Consider the following 21,520-nt stretch of genomic DNA (forward strand, 5'->3'; position numbering starts at 1 on the left):
TTCACCTTTTTAGTAATTACTCTTATAACACTAAACATGTAATTGGGTTATGGTAATTTATAACTGCTGCTATTTTTTTATTGGTTTATAACTGACATTTTTTTAGATAAATTGGAAAATAATTTTGAGTGATATTAGGTAGTCAAAGAATAATTACAATATAGAAATATCACGTAAAAATTTTTATTCTCTTGATAAGCAAGTGACATACACTTTCTTATCATTTATTCTCCTTATCACCTACCATTTTGCTGCATGCTTGGAGTCATTAATGTTCGTTCCAAAATCAATTTCAATTTCTTCCAAATCAAATCCTTAACATCTCTCAATCACATTATTATCCATTAAAATGCAATAATTCTCTGTAAAAATTATGGAAGTAAATTAAAAAATTTTAACAACTTCTACTGTATAATTTATATTTTACATATAGACTATTAAAAAATAAAATATAAAATATAAACAAAAATTAAAAAATAAATTTTTAAAAATAATTATTAACTCGTCATATTAAAATCAATAAATAAGCATACATATGAATATTAAATAAAAATATTAAAATAATTAAAATCATGACCTATTAGTACACATATGAGATAATTTGAAAAATACAATAAGACGTATAGTTTAAAATTTGATAATATTAATTATAAAAATTTATTAATTATAGACATCATATGTATGAAATTATGAATATTATGAGTATAAAATTATGGATGTTATTAATATGAAATTATAGATGTTATGTGTATAAATTTATGGATGTTGAGTAAATTTATTAATTGAATAAATTAATTTAAAAATTTGACATTTTTTTAAATTCAATTATGATAAAATTTAAAAATATATGTGTTAACTTTATAGTTACTTATGCAATAACTAAAAAATGATATGTGTATGAATGTAATATCTAATAAACATGAATTTAATTTTTAGATGTTAGTTGTATGTAATTATGGATGTTATGTATATATAAACATATGAATGTTATGTGTATGAACTTAGTTAGTACAATATAATTATTTTTTTTCTCAAAGATAGATATTATTTTATTATTATAAAATAATAATATTTCCATAAGGAAGTACAAAAGAAGTTGGGTATTCTCAATTATCACCAAATGTGATTGGAAGACAAATAGTTTAAGAAAGAGTAAAGTAAGAATAGAGAGAAATTATTAGCATTCATCAGGTATGGCTATTGAGTTCATGCATTAGACTGCTGGCTTCTTGCACTATCTCCGGCGCTGGGCTTATTAGCTTCTCAAAGACACACCTATTCCTCGCTTTCCAAGTGCTCCAACACATGGCCGCGATGAAGAGGATCTTTTGTCTACCTTCGATTTGAGCCGCTGTCCAAGATAAGGCTCGTTGCCACCAATTGATGAAGGTCTCCTCTTCTCTCTGTCATAAGTCAGGGGTTATTAAGCTTAGACTCTAGATTATTAAAGGCAGAGGGCATTAGATAAAGGCATGAGAAAGTGATTCATCTTTCAGCATGCATCTTAGGTAAGTGGTGGGGGGTGGATGCAAACTGGCTATGGATTTGTTGCAAAACCGGAAGCTTTTCATAAAGACTCTTCCATAAAAAAATCTTAATTTTATGAGGTAATTTCAATTCTCAAATGCTATTCCATACTCTGTTGTTCTGTATATTCTGAGGCATCAATGAAGTAGGAGAATGAAAGAACACATAAGCAACTTTGTATCCTGACCCAACTTCGTATATACCAAATTTTGTCCAGCACCAATTAACTTCATCCTCCTCCTCTGTTGGTTTGATGGAAAAAAATTTATTGCATATATCAATTGGAAAAATTGACTCAATCAGGTTTCTGTTCCATCTTCTATCAGGATTTAGTAGCGCATTAACATAATACACTTGCAGATTCGGTGGGATTGTCACTGCAGCTTGAGGGACATTAAAGGACAATAGTGGTGGGAGCCAGAGATCATGGAAGATGCGGACATTAGCACCAGAGCCTATTTTCCATAACAAGCCTTTCTCAATCACCTTGCGGCCTTCAAGAACACTTCTCCAACCCCACGATGGGATGCTTCCTATCTCTGCATGTAAGAAATCTGTATATCTGAAATATTTTAGCTTTGAACATTCTTGACAGTGTAGAATTAGGGTATTTCATTAGACGCTAACATTGCTTGCCCAATAAGGCCAAATTTTGTGCCCTTAGATCTTTGATCCCCAACCCTCCATCTTTCTTCGGTCTCGTCATTGTGTCCCATTTAATCCAAACCATTCTTCGTTCTGTGCCTTTTTGACCCCACCAAAATTGTGAGAGTATGCTATGAATCTCAGTAAACAGCGTGTCCGAGAGCTTGAAACAAGAGAGTGTGTAAATAGGAATCGCTTCCCCCACCGCTCTCAATAGTGTGTGCCTGCCACCTGAGGACAATAAACTTCTTTTCCAACCCATAATCCTCTTCTGAACTTTATCCTTGATAGCTCCAAAGGTTGCTTTCTTTGATTTCTGAACTATGGAGGGCAGCCCCAAGTATTTGTCTTGGGCTCCGATATGTTCAATATTTAGTGTCTGCGCAATTGCTAGTCTTCTGTTCTAAGGTGTGTTGTGACTGAAAAAGATGGCCGACTTGTTCAAATTGACTTTTTACCCACTGAAGCCCTCATATAGATCTCTAGCAATTACAAAATGCTTTGGCTTGTATTAGGTGAGCCCTTGCAAAAAAGGATTGAATCATCAGCAAACAAAATGTGATTAACTGTTTGGCATATCCGATTAACTTGAACTCCTTAAATTAATCTGTTTTGCTCTGCCTTGTATAGTAAGAAGGAAAGCCCTTCCGCACAAAAAAGAAATAGATATAGAGATAGGGGGTCACCCTGTCGGATGCCCCTATTTGGCCTAAAGTAGCCAAAAGGTTGCCCTTCCACAACAACAGAGTAAGAAACAGTCGTTACCAATTTCTTAGTCCAGTTAATCCATCTAGCATCAAAGCCCAGCTTTTCCATGATGTATCATAAGAAGTGCCATTCAACCCTATCATAAGCCTTGCTCATATCTAATTTAATAGCCATCTCATGATCTGCTCCACTTCTCTTATTTTTCAAATAGTACATACATTTGTGGGCAATTAGAATATTATCTGAAATGAGTCTACCTTTGAGAAAAGTACTCTGATTTGGGCTTATAATTTTATTCATAATACCTTGTAGTCGGTGCACCATAACTTTAGAAATAATTTTATACATAACTGAGGACAAGCTAATCGGTCGTACCTGAGTCATGTCACTGGCATCTGACACCTTTGGAATCAAACAAAGTTGAGTATGGTTGAAGCTTTTTAAAATTTTGTCACTGTGAAAGAAACTGCGCACTACCTTAAAAACGTCACCTCCAACTATATCCCAGAAAAAGCAATGTTCTGAAAACCAATTCGGACCAGCCGATCGAACCAGTCGAACTGCAAACCGGACACAAAAATGATTCGGCCAATCAGTAAAACCGCAAAATCTAAAAACTGGAATTGAACCGGTGAATCGGCCGGTTTTTTGGCTGGGCAGCAAAACGCCGCTGTTTCCGCCTTTGAAACCCTAAATTTGAAAACAAATCCCTAATTGCCTTCTTCTCATTCATCGAGCTTCACTGAAGCTGCTTCAGAGGTGAAGTGAACTGAGAACTGAGAACGCCTCACTCTCACACGGGTCGAGCCACTGCCGTCGAGCCACCGCCGTCAATCCTTCGAACAGCCACCTAATCGCGCAGCAGCCGTCGTTCCTTCGACCAGTCACCTGCGTCGTTCCTTCGACCAGTCGTCCCTTCGAAGGTGCTCCAGTCTCCACCACTGCTTGGTCAATCGGCGTCACTGTCTCTCACTCTCCCTATTGCATGTTCTGTTTGAAGCCTTGAAGGTGCTTTCGAAGATCCAGAGTTCCAGGTATTTTTTTTTTAGTTATGATTGTTTGATTCCTGATGAGTTTGATTGAGTATTTCTTTGATTTTGTGAAGCTCTGTGACATGATGAACTCTGAAACTGTGAACTTTGAAACTGTGAAGAACTGATTACTGAAACTGAACTGATTCCTGATGAGTTTGATTGAGTATTTTTTTAGTTATTTTATTTTTCTTTGAACTGATTACTGAAACTGAACTGATTTTGCTTTGTTTACTGATTATTGAAACTGAACTAATTTTGCTTTGTTTATTGAACTGGATTTTGTTGTTTGCTGAATAATTGTGAATAATTTTGAATAATTTTGGATGTTGTTTGTTATGAACTTGAGAGTTGAGATTATTGGGTTGGATTGCTGGTAATGTTTAGATATGGATGAAAGTATCAACCTTTTACTTCTGTTATGTTTTTACTCTGTTGTCTTTAATATTTTTTGTTTTATTGTGATTTTTTGTTCTTGAACTTGTTAATTTGATAATTTGCTAAATTATTGGGTTGCTGTTGTCTTAATTTGCTAAATTGTTAGGTTGTTGTGATTTAATTTGTTGGATTTTTTTATTCAAATTTTGTTGTTGTTTATTTGGTATACTATTATTGTTCTTTAGATTATTGGCTTGCTATGTTTTCTTTTTTAATTGTTAATTTGTTGATTTTTTAAATTGTTATTGTGATTCTTGGGTTACTTCATCCCTGAGGAGGAGAAAGCCAAGGAGTTATTCGAACACACACACAAGGCGTTGCTGAGAGTGCATTGGAGAAGCTTCACAAGTTTGCCGAAACAATGCTGATGGAGATCCTGAATAGGAAGAAAGATGGTTTCGATAGGAATCGTCTGGAACTTTCTCATCTGACCGTTGTTACTAAAAATTTCTTTGATAATATGGTGACACAATTGGAGGATAGAGGGCTTAATGATGTGAATGTGAAGAGTTATGGTGAAAGCTCAAGCTCCTGCTCATTGTCTTCTTGGCCTCGAGGTGTGGTGAGGGATGGGATGACAGAGATTGGTCTCCGGAAATGCGGTTATTGCGGTTACTACAACCTTGCCAGCACTCTAGAGTGTCCCTGCATTGAGAAGAGATACAAATACCAGTGCTGGATCTATTCTCATGATCCTCGTGTCATTTGGTGTCCATTGTGTATGGTTAATTAACATCTATTCAATTACTCAAACCATTTTCCTTTTGCTAGCACTTGGTTTTTTTATTCCAATCTTGCTCTTGTTAATTTATTAAATTATTGCTATTGTGATTCTTGTTGTTGAGATTGTTCTTGCTAGTGAGTAGTATTAATTTGGATTTGTTAAAATTTGTTAGACTATAACTATATTTGGTGTGTTTATAATAGAGGAATAGAGAAATGGGCAGCTAGCATTGTTTCACTGATTGTTGTTTCAATTCTGCCTCTTCTCTGCTGCAAGAAGCTCACCCTCTCACTAATTCAATCTTCCTTCTTAATTGTTGTGAATTTGCTTGTTTTATTGATGGTTGAATTATTCACTCTATACTTTATACTTCCCTTAATTCAATATAATTGTTGAGTTTGCCTGTATGTATATGATATCAGTTTATTTATATTTATTATTTTATTATAAAACAGTTTTTTCGGTTCAATCATGGTCAAACCGGTTGAACCTATAAACCAGTGAACCAGTAGTTAGAACGGTTCGATGATCGGTTCGGTTTTCAGAACTTTGAAAAAAAGTGAAAAAACTTAGCTGTAAACCCGTCATCACCAGGAGCACTCTGAGCATGAACACTATATTCTCGAAAAATTATAAATGCACATAAAAAAATTAAATAAGTTTATTACCATACCTCATCAAAGCTAGTGTAGTTTTTCATATTTTCGAAAATTGATTGACTGACAACAACTTCGTCGGGTAAGTCCATCTGTTGTTCAAATTCTTCAACACCTTCTACCATAGGTATCGTATTAAGGTCAAATTCAAATGACATACTATTTGTAATGATAAAGATGATTTCTTGTAAAATTTCTTGACCTATTCTAATTGTGCTTGCAATGGTATTAGAGTTATGAATTTTGAATAAAAATAATTGAATTAACGGAAACAAAATCATATTAGGATAGGTTTCAAGTTTTGTATCTTTGCATTGAATGATGATAAATGACTTAACAAAAAAAGAAAATCAATTACAATTAATTCATTTAATATAAATTATCATTACCATTTTTTATAATTATTATTAATCTTTATTGTATTCTTAAATATAAAAATTAAATTATAAAAAGAAATGTTAAGTATTGATTACAAGAATGTCTAATCGTAAGGAATATGGTATTATAATTAATGTCATTAATAAGTGAGGCCGATAAGAATATGATAAGTAAATTGATAGGAGAGTGAGATAAAAAATAAAACTGTTGTTAAGTTATATAAATGAAGTAGAAAGTTAGGCTAATTATGGTTGAAAATTTTTTGTTACCAAACTTTTTTCAATAATTTTAGCCATCACACACTCATAAATACTAGTACTTCGCACCCACATACATATTTAAAGATACTATTTATTATTTCAGAATTGCTATATATCCAAGTATTTTTTTTATCCAAGTTTATCTAAATAGGTCCAATACCAACAAAAAGCACTCTCATTAAAAGAGCGTCATTACACGCGCTTTTTCTTCTTCTCCTTCTCCGATTCTCCCTCGCACTTCTTCTTCTTCTTCTCTCCCGTACTTCTTCTTGTTGTTGTTTCAAATTCACGCATACGTTCTCCTTCTTCTTCTTCGCGCACGCAGATTCTTCTTTTTTTCCTCCTCCTCCTCCTCCTCCTCCTCCTCCTCCTCTTTTGTTATCATCATCACCAACAACACCAATATTTTGCTAACATCTTTATTGGTTTTGATTTTTTCTGGTGTCATCATTAAATAATTTTAATTTATTTTAGTTTATTTGTGAATTAATTTTAGTTTATTTGTGTGTTAATTTCAGTTCACTTGTGAATAAAGAATTTGGTCAATACTTATCAGCAGCATCAAGTGAATCGAAATTAACACACAAATGAACCAACAATCAACACACAAATGAATCGAAATAAATTAAGAAATGAACCGAAATTATTTAATGATGACAGCAGAGAAAATTATAACTAATAAAGACGTTTGCAAAATGTTGGTGTTATTGGTGATGACGATAAAGAAAAAGAAGGAGGAGAAGAGGAGAAAAAAGAGGAGGAGAAAAAAAAGAAAAAAGAAAAAGTCTGCATGTGTTTTGTTGGAAAAAAAAAGAAAAAGAAAGAAGTGGAGAAAAAGAAGGAGGAGAAGAAGAAGAAAAGAAGAAGAACCTGCGAAAATTTAGAAAAAAAAAAAAAGAAGAAATACGAGGAGGAGGAGAAGAAAAAAAAAATAAAAAAAAAAAAGAAGAAGAAAAAAAATGCGTAATTTGAAAATTTGTATAGACTTTATTCTTATTATTTAGTCATTATCAAAGTTTGAATCTAAATACAATACTACATATAACCGACATGTTTCAATAAGGGAAGGAGAGAATAGAATGGGTTAAATTCCCAAAATCAAAATTGTCTAGTTTAGAGGCAGTAAGCAAAAAAAAAAAAAAAAAAGTAGAAGATTTAAAACAGAAATGCATGCAAAATAAAAAAGACACATGATTTAAATTAAGTTTTTTATTTTATTTTGAATTCATAATAACTTTAACTTGAAGTAGTAAAACTGAAAAGGCACGCAGTAAATAGAGACAAAGTTTAGAGACGAATGAATTATTAGGAAGTTCTGATATTTTGGAGAATTTGGAATTTTGGTTGCAGTATTTGTCATGATTTGTGTTCTTTAAAGAGAGTAGTAGTGTGGTAAATATGAAATATAATAGTGCTACCCCTGTACCAAATAAAGCCATTAATATCAAGTCAGCAAAAAGCTGAGCTACTGCAAAAGTTATAATACTGTTTATGCAATATGCATACAGTACCATACATTACAACCACCCAAATCATATTAATTAAACAAACGAACCAAACATATTATTTGGTTAGGGCTAACTAGTTGGTTCCTTCTTTCAACATGTTTTGTTATGTACAATTATATATATACATACACACATTTAATGAGTTCTAAATAATAATTTAGGAGAATCATCCCACGATAAAAGCTAATTGTTATTATTATAAAGTTTTATGCGACTTTTTCATGTATTAATCCTCAAATGTGAAAATTTTTAATATTTTCTACATTTTAAATTCTTAAAGAGGCTACGCTGTTATATAAATAGAGTTAAAAGTGAATTGAATTAAGTCGAGTCAAGTTAAATTTATTTAACTTTGACTCACAAAAATTGAACTCGACTCACAATTTGATTTATTAATAATAGCGCCTATTTTAAAACTTAAGTTTAGCTTACAAAAAATTCACTAACTAACTTAAATAATTTGAATATAAATTATAATTTTATATAAAATAATTATAATTTATCTTTAAAAAATATCAATTGTACATGCTGTCTATTTATCCAATATAATTATGTCTTTTATCGTAATTATATATAAAAAGTATGTGTGTATAATTATATATCATTATTATAAAGTAAGAGTATAAAATGTCTAATATATGTATTAATAATATACATAATTATAATAAGTAATATATATATAAGCGAATCTATGATGTACTGACATGGAAACAGGACACGACACGACACGGGACACATCGACATACAAAGTTTAAAATCTTATAAGACACGGCGACACACATACATATAAAATATAAAGTATTTTTTAGATAAATGTTAATGATATTTTAATATTTTATTGGTATTAAAATATAATTTTTTTAATTATTTTTAATATCTTATTTTTAATTATATCAAGTATTTAAAATATTTTTTATTTTAATAAATAATAATATATATACTATATATAAAGAAGTGATGGTATTTAGATATATTCAAGCGTGTCCGAAGAAGAATTTTTTTATTTTTTATTAAGACATGGTTGGACACAGCAGATACGCGTATCGAACCAATGTCAATGAGTGTCTTGTCCAAAATGTGTTCGACACACAGATACGACAACTCAACAAAATATCCGTACTTCATAGTAAACGATCAATTCACGAATTAATGAATTAAATTTATTATTTAAATTTAAACTCGACTTATTTAATATATAAATTCGAATTCAGATTTAAACTTAATTTATAAATTCATAAACTCAACTCATCAAATTGTTAATAAGTCAAATAAAACCAACTTCCAAATCTCTTTTCGTGTAAAGAATATAATAAAAAATAAAGTGGGACAAAATTTAAAAACAAAGTAGCAATAAAGTATAAAAATGAAAAGAAATAAATAGGGCCTCGTCCATAATTCATTATTTGTGAATCTGAAAAGACATTCATTACGACCCACGAAATGTATGAGCAAAACATTACTGCTGTTTGTATTGCAGCCAAAAAAGCCATGGTTGTTGCATTGCATTGGTAATTGCGCATTCGGAAGAGAGTGATGATGGTGAGATGCATAGTGAGTCCAATCCACTTGATTCTCTCTTAGATTTCTGTGGCCCCATTTCATGTATTGTCTCCATCTTCCTCTCTTTATTTTCATGACCGTTGGATATATATTCCAGACTAAATACACTGCACCTTTCCATCCATCCATTATTATTATTATTGTTATTATTATTATTATTATTAATGTTAATCCAAACGTGATGTTCTCCAAACATCTATGTAGCTATCCAGCCTATCCTAACCTAATCACATCCAGAAATTAATGCCCTTAAGGTCACATTGATTTCATAATCAGTAATCTGAATCTCTTTTATATGTACATGCACTACACGTAGATTTCAACACTAACTTGTTCACATTAGAAACTGGAAATAATTATGGAAGTTGCATATTTGCATATATTACAATTCAAAAACCAATTTGGGTTGATCAACTAGTCGGTTCCTCCGCTTAAGTAAGTGTCGAAAATTAAAATCTCATCTTGTGTATATAATAATTTATTGGTCAGCGTCAGACCTCTAAAATAAAACTTTGTTCCGCGACAAATTAGTCTTTAGTCTGTCAGACTGAAAAATACCATGAACAACCAAAATATATTACAATTCAAATTATTACGTATATACAAAAATTAGTTACTAAATTAATTATTAATATAAAATACTTATTAAAATATAAAATATATATTAAAAATTTTTAAATAATATATATTTATATACAAATATAAATATAATGACTGATTTGATAATTATTTTCTATATGCATAACATTTTTATTAAAATTAGATTACAGTTACATTAATTATTTCAACTACATAATCCATTTAATTTGACAGGGAATTAATTGTTTTCTAATTAACAATCAGCCAACAAAAGATAGAATGTATAAGAGGTGATGGTTTAAACTATTATTGTAGGAAGAGAGAAAAATTTTAATGAAAGAGAAATGTTAGCAATGATTGATTGTTGAATAAAAAAAAGAAAAATATAAGGTACCAACATATTATCTGTCAACTAATTATTAATAATAATTAATTATTATATTTTAAACACATATATAAAGAGACACATCAAAAAAATATATCTATAAAAACATTTTTATTAAATACAGCTAGAAAAAAATATTTTTATTAAATACATCCACAAAGACACTTCTATTAAACACAATTATAAATAAGAATTGACAAAAATACTATTAGTAACATAATAGGATTGTAAAAAAAATTGTTTTCAATCTTTTTTCCATCGTGATATATCTAGCCGCTATATGTATTTACTATATTTACTTTATGTAATGGGAATATTGAAAGGTACGGTGCACAAATTTTTGTTTCTAAATAAATATCATTCTTTATATATACCTAATCCATAAATTTTTTTTTTTATAATTTCTAAGATTTAAACTCAAGAACCTTTAATTGTAGTGTATGTTATTTTACTAATCAAATATTTAATAAATAAAAAAAATTAATTAGACATGTTAGTATTTATTAATACATTAATAAAAAAATAGTTTAAAAAAACGCTAATAAATATAATAAGACAAACACAACAGACATGGTACAAAGTAGTATTAATATTTATAGATATTATATTTGGTAAAATTAATAGACAAGACATAACATATATATAAAGCCTAGAAAGTCTAATCACTCTAATGTTAAAAAAGAAAGAGCGAAAAAAATCATGACCAATTGACCATCATCTATCCACCACTATCACTATTATCGCTACATATCAACCACCACTATAGATAGGGGAATATTAGGGGCACAAAAAATACAGTTAGAATTTGTTTTATTTAGCATTCATTAATTATCGCAACAATTAATAAATGATAAATAAGATAAATTATGACTATTTTTTGGCTAATTTTCTTTTGTTACCAAACATTTTCGCATAGATATTCATCACTACAAAAACAGAAATAATAAAAATCAATAATCAACATCATTAGGATTTGAGCACCTACACTTAATGAAACAACTGTCATTTATAGAGATATAATTATTTATGTATTTTTTTTTATTATTAGTTAATTTTTTTATAAAAAGTATTTTTATCACATGGTATTAAAGTCTTTTTACTCAAAAAGTCTAGAATTTATGCACAAAAATAAAAAAAATATTAGACAAATAAAAAAATGTAAAAAATTCACACAAATTTAAAAAAGACTTTTATGTGTGAAGACATGTTAAAAATATAATTATTTAAATACATTTTTTTAGAGTTGTTTATAAAATGAGTCGGATTTAATAAGGACCAACGCGACCTAAAAAATAACTGGATTGAATCGGAATCGACCCGATATAAAATTGAAATATACACATTTATAAATTTTATATATTAAAGTAATAAAACTTTATTTTTAAAAATTAAATTTCAAAAAATTATCATATTTATACAAAAATTAATTATTTTAAAACAAAAATAATTAAAATATAAAAGTATAATACGACATTACTAATTTCAATATATATATATATATATATATATATATATCTTATTAAAGAACAACTTCAAACTCGACTGGGTGACCTGAAGCATAGTTTGAATCTGACCTAAAAATAACATCAGATAAAAATAATATTAAACCCAGAAAAATATTATTTGGGTCCGATTCAAGTTTTGGGGGGCCATCTTAAACACCCCTATTTTCTCTCATCGACTGAAATTTTTAAAATAAGTGATTTTAAACCTACAAAAAAAAAAAAAGACACTAGATCAACAATTTTAAAGTTGAATATATTGATAATATTTGTTAAATTTTTTATGCGCATTATTGAGTGTATATTGAAAAAACTAAAATAGAAAAGAAAAGTAAAATCATAGAATTTACACAAGAAATAATTAATAAATCCAACATATAGGTTATTAATCGTAAATAAGAGATTATTAGTAGTATCATATGCATGCAGTAACATGCATAAAGAACACCGAATTGAAGAATAGAGGACCTTAAGTTGGTCCCTTTTATTAAAAGAGAGTGTACAAAAAAGTGAAACAATTATGTAATAAATTATGTAGCAACAAAAATACACTGAACATAGGCCATGGTAGTTTATGGCTCGTCAGCAATAATGAAACTATAGCAATGGCTGCACTCAGAGTTAATTCACAATCAAATGGGTACACAGAACACCCTAGAAAGCCCAGAGAAAATGATTCATCAATATGTTCCATTTTGTCTTTATACTCGTAGATCTTAATTGCATCCCTTTAATTATTGATGGATATAACTAATATATTTAGAGTGAATATGAACTCTCTGTTTTTAACTAAAATAAAATAACAATTTATTTGATCATCTACCACAAAAAATATGAGATAATCTAGTTTTTTATTTTTTATGGTTAAAGATAGTAATAATTTATTTTAGTTAAAGACCGAGTTGTCTATTTTTTATCCTTAATAAATTTTTATTATTTTATAAGTCCCAAAAATTATTCTCTTTAGATAAATTTATCTTTCTATTATTTCTATTATTTTCAATCAACTTTTTAATAATTTGTGTTGAACAAGTAAATTTTTTTTATCAAATTTTATTGTAACATTAGATCTCAAAAAATGTTATTATAAAATAAATTAGTCTCTTTAATTTTAAAATAACAAATGACTAATTTATCCAACAAGAATAACTTTTAAAAATTTATAGAATAATAAAAATTTATTTTGAGATTAATTTAAGTGTTCACTATAAAAAAAATAGTACAACCAGGTATCTTTTAAATAATGTCCTTTATTCAATCTTTAGAGAAAAGAGAAAATAAAAAATAAGTAACTTTTTTTATTTTTTGAACAATTAGTACGTAAAAATGGATATTTAAATTAATTAAATAACAATAAATTATTAAAAAATTGACCAAATACTGAATTTTAAAGGACAAGTAGTATTTTTTTAAAAAAAAATAGAGATTGGATTGTATATGTTTAGGGTTTACACTAATATTGATGCAATTACAATGTTAGTCAACAAAATTATAAGAAAATGTCAAGTCAGAATCTGTTATAATAACTATTTACGTTGATGATTTATTTTCAGTGTAATTGTTAGGATTTAGGAAATTATTGTCCTAATTATTCTTCTAATACGTAAATGAGTAAAAATTAATATATATTATTTTTTAAATATCAAAAAATGAAAAAACACAAAACCTTATTTATTTAAAATTAAGAGGATAAGTTAGGACTCCTAATAATCTTTTTAATTCTATTTCGATAGACATAGTATAAAATTAGTTTACATTGTTTTTAATAACAAAAATAATAATCTCCATCTGTATTATATATATTGTAAAGGAACAAGAAACAATCATTCCGGCCATTTCATGTTTGGAGTTAAGAAAATGGTACATGCATGGTGGCGTCGACACCTCTGCACCCTGATGAGTGATAATGTGGCCTACTTAGAATTTTTATTTTTATATTTTTTTAAAAATAATGGTGTACCTTCCGAGCATATTAACTATGAATACTATTGTTGGCATGATATTGCTGGAGCCATCATAATAAAAAGACAAAAAAGTAAATAAATAAATAAGGGTTTTTTTTTTTTTTTTCATATGCAATTAAATCCCTTTTTGGTGATAGCGACTAGTATATTATGATATGTGAGAGAGTAATGGTTTGCGCGTTTGAATTAGCCCCACATTCATTTTTTAGGTATCCGAATGTTTGAAACCAAATGGGGACTTTCACTATCCTCATCTCCCTTCTCCTATTCTTTTCTCGATTCCCTCTTTTATACGTTTCTTGATTTTCTAGTACTAATCTATGCTTTCAACTTCGCCAAATCAATGTCACAGGTACGAAGTTGTTCATGAATTATGTTGCATGACGTTTAATCAGTCCAACAATTTAACTACATGTTCTAGCTCTCAGGGTTATTTTATCACTTATTTGGATGGATCAGCACACTGCACACAGCACAACTTTTATTTATTTTTGGTCATGTGACAACTCTTTAACATGAAATTGTGGAGTAGTTATATATATATATGGGCTTCTATATCTTGGCCCAATGGTGATGAGCTAGGCCTGATAACGAAAATTTCAATTAGTACCAAATTCAATTAGAGACTTTCTTCATGACCCCAAAGAAAAAGGAATTATAGATTTTTCTTCATCATCACAGAATCGTTCAACTAATACTAGATTTTTCTTTACTTTCTCTATTTCATCTCTTCATGTTAAATTCTCTATTTATTTTTACGTTGATTTGTGCAAAGTCAAGTAGATAATACCTAGCAGAAAATATTAATATTTGTGCACTAAATATCAGCAATCATTAACCAGTAATGTAGAACAAAAAGAGAAGAAAAAATGGGAGTACAGTATAAGTAACTAATTAGTTACCGAAATTGATTGTAACAGCAGTTTTAGAAAGACTTTTAACCAGTAAGATCGTCTTTCTAGAAAACTCATCCACTCCAAACTATTAACCAGCAAGAGAAGTTAAGACAGAAGATACAATATGCAGAGATCCAGTAATGACAATAATGCCCTTTTGATCCCCTTTATTGGTGAGAATCTTATTTGCAGTTCTGAGACTACCCTTTAAAGAGGACTCTGTAGCCAATATGATCTTCCTGCCATATACCAAATTTCTTTCAGATCTTACTGGAAGACGATGATGATCCTTTAATATTTCGTTGTATTCTGCCATTCCATCATGAACTACCCCAATGCCAAGCTCTTCAGAAGCTTGAATCCAAGACTGCCTCAATGACGAAGCCGGAGTAATTCGAGTCGCACCTCCAGCAATAGCAGCTTCGGTCAAAATAACTGCTTCCACCTGTACCCCTGCACAATGGAGTACCACCGTATTAACATCTGTAGTACTCCCATCTTCTCATAATAATCGTCGCTTTCACATTTTAGATTCATTGGCAAATTAATATTAATAGACTTTTATTGATTCTAGAGACACTAAAGCAAGTAAAAAAGGCAGTTAACAAATGGGGCCTTATTTCACACCAATTTTATTTTTATGTACTACATTTTGCAATTTAGAATACTATAAAACACAAGACGAATATCAATAACCAGCATGTCATTAACAATGATATGCACTTAAAGAATACTAAAGCATTTTTTTTTTAATCGACAACACTGTAGGCATGCACAATATTTAGAAGTCTGATGGACGCAAAATTATGCCGCCAATATGTTACAATTCAATCCAGTTTGACACTTTCATGACTAAAAGAATGTTTTTCACATTCTCATGGCGCCGACTTCATGTAACTCTGACGCAACTGATATGACTTTGAACTAAATTAGCATAAAATTAACAGTTTACCAGAGAGAATATATTTAGCGAAACCAATATGATCTTTGTCGCTTGCCATTGCAACAATAAATGTCAATGGAGCCTCTGGAAATGCCATCTGTAATGTGCTCATCAGGGCTTCAGCAGATTCCTTTGTGTGGGCTACAGCATATGCATATACACCAACACATCAATGACAACTGCTCTTCTTGCATGTTTGTTGTAACAATCGAAAAAAATCTTACTGGTCCCACTAAAAATGTTTATAAGCATAAGCATTTTCTAGGAAACTCATTTATCACAACCATATGAAATATAAGGGTTAGTCCAGTCTATAAAATGCAAGAAAAGCATCCAAAATGTTTAAACTTCTTCCAGAAAATCTTACACGAGTTCTACATTTTCCTGACAAAACGCACCCAATTTTTTTAACGATTCAAGTTAACAGTTAATCGCATGCTAATCAAATGAGAAGTCAGAGAAATCAACCTCCATCAAGCAGTATTGTTGCTCCAGTAAGTCCTAATGCCTCAGCTTCTTGAGATGTTAGGAATTGACTCCTTCCAAGGAGGTATGTACTTTCCAACCCCAACCTAATAGATTCATCTGCAATTCGCCACCCTAATCAACCAATAAAAATGGAAAAAAGTGAAGGAGAAATCAAATTACCAGCACAGGAAAATAACACTAAGAAGGGGGGGGGGGTGTTTCAATATGAGAAAAAATGAACAGAGGAAAACTAAAAAACAATTATATTAGACAACTGCACATATATATTATGATGTGCTCGTAAAACAAGCTAATAGCAATATTAGCACAAACATAAAAGGGACATTGTGGCCTGGATTATTATTAAGTAAAAAAAAAAAAAGCATTTTAACTTTTGACAAAATCCTTAGAAAGGGTAACCCAAATACTAAACTCTAAATTAGAGTAGTAATATATTCTATTCAACTGATAAAAGAATGTATATGCATGTTGATAAGGACAGGAAGATGGTATAGAAGTTATACCTAAATTACGAAGACACAATACCACACAAGTGGCAGTAGCTGCATTTTGAAGTTGGTGGCTTCCTAGCATTTGCAGCTTTACATCATGCAACTTACAGGACTACATGAATAGCTATACTCATAAGAAACGGGATTAAAAAAAATTACTAGACAGAAGAACCTGATAAGAAAACATACCATGATTGTAGAGTACAGATTATTTGCAACATTCTTAAGTTGCAACACAATAAGAAATGAGGTAACTGACTCAGTAAAATTGCAGATACATGAGAGCTCAAACGAAGTTACGATAAAAGGCTTGCATAGAAATAATGTAAGAAAAGAAAGTCTGAAATACCGAGTTATTTGGTAGGTTATACTATATCCTTTCAAACTTCAATTCACAAATCAGAGTAAAAGCCTATTATGCTAAGCAGGAGCAAGGCATTATCAATATATGTCATAGATGACTGCAAAAGTGAGTCTGTCAAAAGTACGTTAATAATTCCAAAACTGCACCCCATGTCTATAAGATGCATCCTAAGCAATCAGAGCTAGTAAACCATGCTCAATTCTTTAAATAAACAATGAATTAGTAAAAGCTAAAGAATTCAAATTCATACCAGATTCAAGTCTTTTGCAACTTCTATCACTATATCACAAATTTGGCAAGGCTTGCCATTGAGCACACTGAATTTTTTTATAGTACCGCGATTCCCACTGTCAGATGCTGACACTACAGGTGAACCCATGGACACTGCTTTATCTCGAATAATACTCTCAATATGAGGAAGAAATGGTCCACCAAGCACCAACTGAAATGCATTTCTTTGGTTAGCAAAAGAGAAAGAAAAACAATATTGTCCATAATGGTAACAAAATTGTAAAAGATAAACATCTCTGTACCAAGAATATAAAGAAAAGTTTTATTTCGCTCTGGTGTTTATGTATGAAGAATAAAATTTTAAAATTTATACATTAACACAAATCTAAATAGAAGATATGCCAAATCCATCCCAGAAAAAGGAAATCCTATTTACCTGTCACAGCAACATAAGATCCCTGTTTTGCCGCTTTGCAGACATTTTAGGGTATTTTTCTCTCAAAAAATGTTATTATGCTTTAAATTAAGACATAAATGAAAGGATATTTCATATCAATAACTATTTCTGGTCTATTTTAAGTATAGAATGCAAGGATTAAACAAACGACAGTTCCTAAAGGTGAAGATGGAAAGCTCTCTAGCTAATTTAAATATGCTTCTTTTTAATGAGCATTGAGTAATTGGAGTAGGACAAAATAATCTCAATGCAGCTACTATTGCATTTAGTCATGTACATAAGAATTGGATTGTATCCTTGTCAGTAGTCCTCAATTTAGTATCTATGCAGTTGTAGCGTGTTTTGTCTCCAAGAAAAACGTCATTTCATTTCAAGTTTAGATATCTCATTGATGAGAAAATAAGATCATGGAGAGAAACACCTAACTGGGCGGTTTTGTTTTATGATTCCTGCCTTTGCCACTGCAATAGTTTCCAATGAACCACCAAGAGCTGCTAAATGCTCCTCCCCGACGGTGGTTATAACTGAGGTAGCAAGTCCAGAGCTGGATATAACATTCGTTGCATCCCGAGCACCCCCTAAACCAGCCTGTAGAATTAAATGAAGATACAGTATTATGACCTTTGGCCATCTCATAGTTTTAGGTTTAAATTTTTTAAAATAAAGACAATATTAACAATAAAACACTATCAAGAACCATCCATTATGTTGGCTTCGACAAAGCCAATATTATCTCAAGACTTTGGTTGGGGGGGGGGGGGGGGGGCAACATAGAAACAACAAAATCAGAACAATAACTTAATAGCAGGTTGCCTGAAGCAATTGCCAGTGAAGAAAATAGATAATTTACCTCAACAACAGCAATGTCAACATTTTCTTCAGCGAACAGGATGAATGCCATAGTAGTGAACACCTGAAACAAAGAGTAAACAAGTTGGCAATACAAAATATCCAGCTCAATTGTATTAGAATGCTATATAACATACACAGAAACATCAGCTTAAAGAATCATTAATTTGAGGAAATATTGAATGCCATAGTAGTGAACACCTGAAACAAAGAGTAAACAAGTTGGCAATACAAAATATCCAGCTCAATTGTATTAGAATGCTATATAACATACACAGAAACATCAGCTTAAAGAATCATTAATTTGAGGAAATATTTCATTGCAAAACCAAATAATAGAACATTAACTATTGCAATAGAAAAAATAATTAGAAGATGCAATCCATCTTGAAAAGAACAGACAGAGGAGCAACAAATGACCAAGAGAATTGAATATACTGTTCCAAATGCCCAATTGGTCACATGGAATCTAATGGTAAAAAACCTCTAGTTAAAAAGTATTGAAACGTTGATGATATTATGAATACCTCAAAATGGCTTATGCAACCATTTTCCTCTATAATTGCTTGGTCAAGATCCTGCTTGATCCTATCAAAAAGATTACTCAACAATTTTGGTGAGACAGGATCGCCAAATCTTCCTAGTAAAATCCTCTCTCTGATTGTCTTGATATGTGGACTGCTTCAGAAAAATAAAACCTGCCCGTCAATGACATACAAATTGTAAAACACCATTGTCAAAATTGGAATTGCAAGCATTTGCATATATATCGAGGTAATGTCGTTTTGAAGGATAAAGAAACATAACCTAGTATAACAACCAACAGAATAACCTTCTGCCCTCAGAATATTAGATATGAATGCGGCAGTTGACCCCTTTCCCTTTGTCCCAGCAATATGAACAGCCTATAATTGGAGTGAAATTGAAACATATGATACATGTGAAAATGAAGAGATAACTTTACAAGAAAAAAAAGAGTATGAAAAACTCACCCATAACTTTTCCAAACCCATATTTAAGTACTAAGTATACCTAACAAAGAGGAGAATTTCAGCATACTCAGAATATAAAATTTCCAACCAATTAAAGAAAAAAACAGGCATGACCCTTGATTACAAAATTTCCACTATCCAAAGTTGTGAAATAAGAAGTCATCCAAGAACTTCAACCTCTGAATAAATATTTCATTTCTTGCCCCGTCTAATTTACATATATGCGTGATTTAGTTGTTGCTAAAATATATATTTACCAATTAAAAAAGGGGAAGAAAAAAAAGGAGGAAAATTGCACCTTGAATTTGAAATGAGGGTTACCAAAACGTTCAAGGAGGCGTCTCATTCTTCCAAGATCAAACCCATCACGCGAATCAGTGCCTGCTCCTTTGGGAACCCCTGATTTCTCATAGTTTTTAAGCGAATCAATGTAATCCAGTAGGTTTTTCATTTCAGGCTCTTCTGCTTTCAAACATAAGGTTCGTATGGCACCTATTTGCCTTTTGATGCCTCTATTTATATGGCAAAGAAAGTTACTATTGCCGAGAAGTGTGAGGTTTCCAGTGGGAACTGTAAGCATAGTTCAGTCTCACCACAAACAGGCCTGCCACAGCTGAAGCCTGAAGAAAATGTATGCTAACAAAATCAATTTCAAAGTTTCATGTATTTGAGAACCAAAAAGATATCAAAAGAACATGCATTATATATGAAATCTAGAATAAACTACTGGTCCATGTCATGAAATTACTTCTCCCAAAAACTTAAACTTATAGAAGGAGGCACATGAATAATTGTATCTCTAACCATCTGTCCATAACACTTAAAAGCAAGGTTGCAAGAACCGAACCGGTTATTGAATTGGTCAAGTGATTGATTCAATGGTCCAACTATGGTCCAACCAGTTTAGTTAAATATACAATAAAATTATTACAAATTCAATATACAATTTCAAACATCCAAATTCAATGATTTATAAACTAATAAAATTCAAAATTTTGTAATTTCACATAATAACTTGTCCATATTTTATCATTAAAAATTCATAGAATAAAAATTTTCCAAAAGGATTAAAATCTCTCCTTGCTGGGAAATGGGAATAATGCATAAAAAACCAATTGCATCGATCTCTTCTTTGATTCCCAGTGTAAAGCAAAATAATCCTTAAAGAACTTCACTCTACTCCCAGCTTCCCCAAACTCCTCCTCAAACTTCTTCTTCCAGAGGTCATTATTCCCAGACAGGTACCGCAGTTCTGTACACAAGCAAGCCACCCTAGCCACAACAACACTAGGAAGACGCTCCAATCATCATCTTAAGTTCTGTGGGGACATGAAACACGGTAGAGGGTCCAATCCAGCTTTGTCACAAGGATCAATCAATAATGGCAATGCAAGCTTATCCTTAACCATCTTCCACAACTCAAAAATCTCACTTTGTTGATCAACAACAGCATCATTATCAAAATTATCCTTGGATTCAAAATTTTCCAGCATCAACTTCAAGGGCTTGGCAAATTTACGGTTATCCATAGTATTCAAGAAAACTCAGCATTCAAAGTCGAGAATCCAAAAACAGGAAAACTAAGCAAAAAATCCAAACTCAGAATTATAAAACCCAGCAACTCAGAATCACACTCAGAATTATTGACAAATTGAATCACGGAATCAACTCAAAACAAGCAAAAATAAATTGAAGCAGAAGTGCTTACCGATGGCGATGGAGGAAGGAAGTGACGGCGACGGAGAAGGGAAGTGAGCTTGGACAGAGAGAGAGAGTGAGAGAGCGCTCGAACATGGAAGTGAGCTTGGACAGAGAGAGCGAGAGAGCGCTCGAACAGGGAAACGAGCTCGAAGAGAGACGACCGACGAACCCAGCAACCCTTCGCGAGGGCGAGGAGAAGAGGAACGATGAGAAGAGGTTCGGCGACCTCCTTGACTGTTTGG

General features: G+C 31.1%; 1 protein-coding gene across 2 annotated transcripts; it reads right to left on the reverse strand.

Moving 5' to 3' along the window:
- Nucleotides 1–14,735: 14,735 nt before the first annotated feature.
- LOC112755368 (dihydrofolate synthetase) lies at nt 14,736–21,430 on the reverse strand. 2 transcript variants are annotated; one of them, XM_072221348.1, is made up of 12 exons: nt 21,286–21,430; nt 19,876–20,197; nt 19,578–19,617; nt 19,393–19,490; nt 19,113–19,263; nt 18,587–18,649; nt 18,163–18,324; nt 17,299–17,490; nt 16,697–16,796; nt 16,173–16,304; nt 15,714–15,845; nt 14,736–15,214 (listed from the first exon to the last, which is right to left on the reverse strand). In XM_072221348.1, the coding sequence occupies exons 3-12, from the start codon at nt 19,596–19,598 to the stop codon at nt 14,850–14,852; spliced, it is 1,416 nt and encodes a 471-aa protein (XP_072077449.1). In that variant the 5' UTR covers nt 19,599–19,617; nt 19,876–20,197; nt 21,286–21,430; the 3' UTR covers nt 14,736–14,849. The 2 variants fall into 2 exon arrangements, with proteins under 2 accessions (XP_072077449.1, XP_029149391.1); XM_029293558.2 differs by lacking the exon at nt 19,578–19,617.
- Nucleotides 21,431–21,520: the final 90 nt, after the last annotated feature.

This window comes from Arachis hypogaea, chromosome 16 (genome assembly GCF_003086295.3).
Source record: "Arachis hypogaea cultivar Tifrunner chromosome 16, arahy.Tifrunner.gnm2.J5K5, whole genome shotgun sequence".
Lineage (NCBI taxonomy): Eukaryota > Viridiplantae > Streptophyta > Magnoliopsida > Fabales > Fabaceae > Arachis > Arachis hypogaea.